The sequence below is a fragment of the Vigna radiata genome, chromosome 7, assembly GCF_000741045.1.
Source record: "Vigna radiata var. radiata cultivar VC1973A chromosome 7, Vradiata_ver6, whole genome shotgun sequence".
NCBI lineage: Eukaryota > Viridiplantae > Streptophyta > Magnoliopsida > Fabales > Fabaceae > Vigna > Vigna radiata.
This window is the reverse complement of record NC_028357.1, coordinates 40,654,064-40,660,669: the sequence shown is the minus strand read 5'-3', so window position 1 is coordinate 40,660,669 and position 6,606 is coordinate 40,654,064. Positions and strand designations below refer to the sequence as shown.

At 33.2% G+C, this 6,606-nt stretch overlaps 1 protein-coding gene across 1 annotated transcript; it reads left to right on the top strand.

Annotated features, from left to right (window-relative positions):
* Positions 1–4,722: 4,722 nt before the first annotated feature.
* Positions 4,723–6,246, top strand: LOC106765377. The gene has a single exon (XM_014649965.2). The coding sequence runs from the start codon at positions 4,723–4,725 to the stop codon at positions 6,112–6,114; it is 1,392 nt and encodes a 463-aa protein (XP_014505451.1). The 3' UTR covers positions 6,115–6,246.
* Positions 6,247–6,606: the final 360 nt, after the last annotated feature.

Sequence of the window (6,606 nt, the reverse complement as noted above, 5' to 3'; positions counted from 1 at the left end):
GGGAAAGACTGAAACATGATTTCATGGTTGCTTATGGTAGTTTCAAATGTAGAATCTCTTGGTGAGATTCTTAGTGTTTTAGAATGAAAGTAGGAGCTCAGTCTTGGGGGTCTTCTTGACGCTCCAATGGCCTTTCTTCTCATGTAGAGAGGATTGGACCATGTGGTGAGGAGTAGCAAGAGGTCTTAGTCTTGGAGGCTTCCATCATGCTCCAGGGCGCGGAACAGACTAACCTCGTGAGTGTGGCAGGGCGAGGGAGCCTAAGGCGGTAGAGCCTAAGTATCACAAGCCACCACGGGTGCATGACCCGTCATAGCTTGACTATCATTCTAAAGTCCGGACGAGTCAAGTCTAGTATTTAACATGATAGGATGAATGTTTTATCTTGTTTGCTTTAAATTAATATCTTGTATTTACATGCTCTTAATTGTATTTTTTTTTTATAATTAGCTCACCCTTGCAATTGCATGTGTTTGTGTCATGTTTGTGTTTGTTCCCCTTGCAATGATCAACCACTTGGATGAGAGCAGATGGCGAGGAGATACTTTGGAAACAACTCTTGATGGAGAAGGAAACGATTGTTGCCTAGTTCTCTAGGCTTTAATTATCTTATCCTAGGATATTTTGAAGAAACTTTGTCATGTTCTAAGTTTTAAATTCTCTATATTTTAAGAGAGAAACTCTAGTACTCCAAGTTTCCAAATTGTACTGTTTAAGGATGACTGTAATCCTATTACTCTTAACTGCTTTCTAGTATTATTCATGGTGACACCTTTATTATATTATATATCTTTATAATATATCATTGGGATGTCACATTACCTACCACAACAAGAGACAAAATTGGTTTTGGCTTAAAATTAGTCATAAATTGAGTCAAAAGAGGTTATTATTATTATTATGTTTTTAGTTTAAGTCCTATAAATTTTTACATGAACAAATTGGTCTCACTGTGGAGTCTCAAGAAAACTTCATCTCGACTCCACTAAACCAATAATCAATGACCACTAGAAATTTCAAGAGCGGTAGTAGTCTGACCATAAACAACTCCAAGCTTTAGATTTAAATCAATCAACTTCAAGCTCGTCTTGGGGGTAGGATGCTCGCTCAAAGCGACATTCTAGTCAACATCCTATGTAACCAAAAACTACTTTAAGCATGCCAACATCTTGCTTAACCAAATATGCTTTAAACATGCCAGCATCCTGGTTAACCAAAAATCAGGCCAATATCCTTCTTAACCAAAAATGCTTTAACCAAGCCACCATCCTACTTAACCAAAAATGCTTTAAGTAGGTTAGCATCTTGTGTAACCAAAAGCTATTTTAAACATGATGTATCCTACGATACAAAGTCTAATTCAAGCATGTGGTATCTAGTGCTGCAAAAGATCCACATCGGAGATATATTGTAGAAACTAATCCAAAATATTGATATTCATAAGGGCTTAATGTGACTATGTATTCAGATACAATGAGTTTTGTTTAAATTTATCTTGAATGATTGATAATCATGAGTTGAGAGCTTAGTGTTTGTGCTCCTCAGATTGAACCTGAGGTAGGTTTAGCAAAAGTTTAAAGTTATTCTAAATGTTTGATATTCGTGAGTTGAGGACTCAAGACTTGTTTGTATTGGAATTCAACATGACCATGTTTTGCAAAATCTTAACGTTGGATAATTCATGTACTAATACTTCGTTATATGTCTTCCTTGGGTTTAATACGAGGCATATGATATATTACCTCGTTATTTTAATAATATAAATGTTGAAGGCTTGTATCCGAGCATTGATGGCTCATTATTTATTCATAAAAAACCGAGTTTCTTATGCCAAAGCATCATATATTATATTTTTAGTGTTTGTGTGCTCGTATATTATGTGTTTAGTATTCATATGCTGAAGGCTCCCCAGTTTATTTAAGCTCCTTTGATCAGAATCGTGGTAAGTCATACTTGAGATTATACATTGTTATTTTAGGGATGTATATGATATTTAAGTGTTTAGAGCTCCTCAGATTCAAATTGAGGTAAGTCATACATAAGATTTATGCATTGTTATTCTAAGGATGCTCATAATATTTGTATGTTGAGAGCTCATCAACTATTTACTCTCCTTGGATTTAAGTCGAGGTAAACCATACATAAGATTTAAGCATTATTTTTCTAAGGATGTTTATGATATTTGTATTTTGAGGGCTCAAACAAGGTACAAAATTATTTTATATTACTTTAATCTTTTTATCTTTAAAAAACTGCAATAATTAGATCACAATTGAGCCCTGACCTTCAATGGAGATCTTACCACTAAGAGCTTACAAATTTTTCATCTAGACATTTTAACTTATTCAATTACTTTCCTTATTATTGAAAAGCTTTAATGAAAGGTGATAACAAATTAAACACTCGTGTGGTTGCCAAACACTATTCTCGACTTATCAATATTGTTTTGTATTTGATTTCACCATTTTTCTAAGTTAAAACATCACATGCATATGATAAGTAAGTTTTCACACTTAGTTATTCATTAGGAGCTCATGAAGGTTGTTGAGCTTGAGTTATAAACTTTTCATTTATATATACTTATCATCTATATTATTTTTATACTCGCTGAAAGCTCATGAATTACCAATTTGACAACACAAGACAAAAGAAACTCCAAACTTAACTTAGGGGGAGAACACTAGTTTAAAACAACTAACTCAACTTGAATGAAAGCTGACCTAAAAAAGTAAAGTAAATCAGTCATAAATTATTAGATATACTAGAAGATGGTGGACAAGTTATGACAACCTTTCGTCTTAGAAATTGAAGACACAAGATTAGAAGGTTATGTACCATTCTAGTCATCTGAAACCTGACCCAATTGGACTCAAGAATTTGACCTAAATACGACTTTTTTTTAGTTTAAATTGTATTGATAGATACCATTAAATATAGGGTATTTGATAGGTGATTATTATCTTTATAATCTTTATTTTGATTTTTATATTAGTTATTATCTTTGTATTTTTATTTTGGTTATTTCCTATTTTGGTGAATGAAAACATTTGTAACTATTTTACCTATAAATAAAACGCTGACTTTCATAGCCCAGGGACAAAACTGATTTTGCCAGTGGTCATATACTTTAAGTAAAAGGAGGTTCTGATCATTCTTTTATTTTCAGTTTAAGACCTACAACATTTTACCAGAATTGTTTCTATATTATAAATTAAAAGAAAAAGCTAAAGAAAGTTTAATTTTATACTTGATTAATTTGATTTTTTTTAATATATACATATATATATATACATATATATATATATATATATATACATATATATATATATATAATACAAATAAATAAATAAAAAGAAATAATTTAAATTTTTAAAATGTTATAAAGTAATTTATTTTAATGTATTACTATTTTGAAATATAACTTTTATATTTATTAAAGTTTGATAATAATTTTTTATTTTAATTTTATTTTATATTTTAAAAGTTACTTTTATATCAAATTATTTAAAATATATATTTATATATATATATATATATATATATATATATATATATATATATATATGTGTGTGTGTGTTTGTGTGTAAAGAAAAAAAGTTGATATTTTAATAAAAAAAAAAACTATTCAGTCTAATTTAGTTAATAAGTTAAATATTAAAACTAGAAAAATATTAACCAAATCGCAAGATATTAATTAGGTCATAGAAAATAAAATATTTTTATTTTTTAGGGATAAATATACTTTTATTAAAAAATTATTATATTAAAAAGCTTAATTCCTTTTCTTCTTAATAAATTAAAAATATTTAATAAATTGTATTTAATGTTGCTTAAGCTTTGCCCTCAAGACGCTTAAGATTATAGGTTAGAAGGAGTTTTCTCATAATTGTTATGAGAAAAAACTCTTATAAATAATATGCTAAATTAGCCGAAAAAATGAACCCAATCCCTTTAATTTCCAAAATTGCAAAATTGACACATCTGACAGTATCAAAACAATGATCAGTTTACCGAGTGATGATTATTTTATTCATAAAAATACAAAAATATTGACTAAATTCGTGTTTTAATAATTTTAAAAACTAAAATAAGTTTTCTTTTATATTTCAAGAGTTAAAGCATTAATTGAATGTATTGTGACCTTTTGACTTAACGGTCTATGGATTCGTCTGAACTCTAACAAGTGGATGATTTTTCACTTAATTTATCTATAATATAAAAATGGGACGCGTATAACAAAAAGTAAATAATTGAACCCTTTTGATCCTCTTCTCCAGGCTTTTGGTGCAGACATGGTTCACATTAATCTGAGCCGTTGACTGGGCCATCACAAGTAATCGGGATGATAAAGAATATTATAGACGGTGGAGATTAAACGAGCAGAAGTGAGGCATAGATAGGCAATGAAATGTAACATCTGAAACGCGCAATGTGATGGGTCTCTGTCTCCTACCGCTTTGGCAGCACAGAATTCCACTCTAACACTTATACTAAGACTAACTTCATTTTTTCCACTTCACTCACTCACTCACTCACCCATACTGCAAACTTCAAACTATAAAATCCTACCCATCCTTATCACACTACCCTTCCCCTCCTTTCGTTCTTTCTATCACTTCCCAAATCTGATGCTATTAAATTTGCATGTGACCCTTCTATGTATTAATTACTATATAGCTAGATCTTAGGGAGCCTCTGTTTCTAGATCTTGAACCAAAACCAATGGCTCAACTCAATCTCAGAAAGGTACTACTGTTCTCTGCTCTGTCATTCCTTTCTTTCTCCATTTGCATCACTTCTTCTTTCGGTGCAGAAAAGGAAGTGCTAGAGAAGCCTTTCAAAAAGAAAACCACCACTCAATCCATCAAAAATCAGACCAAACTCATCAAACCCACTGCCCTATCATCAAAAAATCAAAACAAGACCATCAAATCCGACAACATTTCCTCAAAAAATCAAACCAAAACCCTCAAATCCAACATCCTTTCCTCCAAAAACCAAACCAAAACAACAAAATTACCCATCAACACCTCCACCAAAAACCAAACCAAGCCACTCAAGCTTAATTCCACTTCCAAAACCAAACCTACCACCGATACTGCACTCAAGAAACTCAACAACTCCACCGCCGCCACAAAGATCAAGAAGCTCAACGTCACCTCAAAATCCCCTACATCAAAACCCAACACAGTTTCTTCCACTTCAAAATCATTGGATCTCGCCAAAGCAAGTAACAAAACAGCAAAAGCCACCGCCACTAAAGACGAAGCAAACAAGAACAACAAGCAAGCTAAAACAACAAAAGCAGATCAAAGTCACGAGGCAACAGACAAGAAACAAAACACTCCACAGCAACAAACCAAGAAGAAACCTACGAAACAGACACCGCCGAGTTGGATTCTGGACGAGGAAGATGATTTGGTTTCAGAGTTCACAGATCTACCGAATAGATTCCACCAAACACTCCTCCCCGACCTCGAACGAATCTCAACCACTTCCAAAGCCTACATCACCAAAGCCAATAACGAAATGACAAAAGGTTTCAAACCCTACGTCGGAAAAAAATACGCACCCACCGTCGCCGCCGTCATCTCATGCTTCTTCGTATTGATACCTTTGCTCTTAGTTTCTCTCCTCTGTTCAAGAATCAAAGCCTATTTCTCCCTCCAGAAAATCCTGATCTTCATCCAAGTCTACCTCTCAATATACTTCACCGTTCTCTGCGTCACATCGTTGTTCACGGGTCTCGAACCACTCAAGTTTCTATACTCTACTTCGCAGTCTACGTATCTGTGCCTGCAGGTGCTGCAGACTCTCGCTTACGTGCTCTATTTGCTGCTCCTCCTCATGTATCTCGTCCTCGTCTTCTCCACCGACTGTGGGCTGGGCTCTAAGTTCTTGGGCCTGGCCCAGGTCTTGGTGGGCTTCGCTGTTGGGCTGCATTACTACGTGACGGTGTTTCACAGGGTGGTCTTGCAGCAACCGCCAAAAACGAATTGGAAGATACACGGGATTTATGCTACGTGTTTTCTCCTAATTTGCGTTCTTGCCAGAGCTGATAGGAGGAAAAAGATTTACGTGGAAGACGGTGGAGGAGAAGGCAAGAAAAATTAATGTATTTTCTTTACTGTTGTTTATTTTTTTTTTTTCATTTCAATTCGATTCAATTTAATAATTAAAACAATATCCAAAAGCAACGAAACAAGCTTATTCTATAAATAAGACGACAACAAAACTTTAATGTTTCCTAATTTTCATAAAAAACGGAACGTCAATTCTCACTCCCCGAAGTACAATTTTCAAACATTACGTATTTTATTTAAATAAATAAATTTACTATACTTTCACTAATTATAGATATCCCATTTAATTAAGAATAACTAAAACTTCTAATTGTAAAAATAGGCCAACCAACGTTGAAAAATGGCTAATTGAATTATTTAGCCATACTGGTTTTTTGGCTTAATGTGTAGTTTTTATAGTTGACCACCGACAGTTTATGATGTCACATTGGCATATGCGACGTAGAAGCTAGTAAAGCAATCAACTCAATTTGGAAAAGTGTATTGGGCCGTTTAGGGCCCAACCAGCCTCATTAAAGCCATC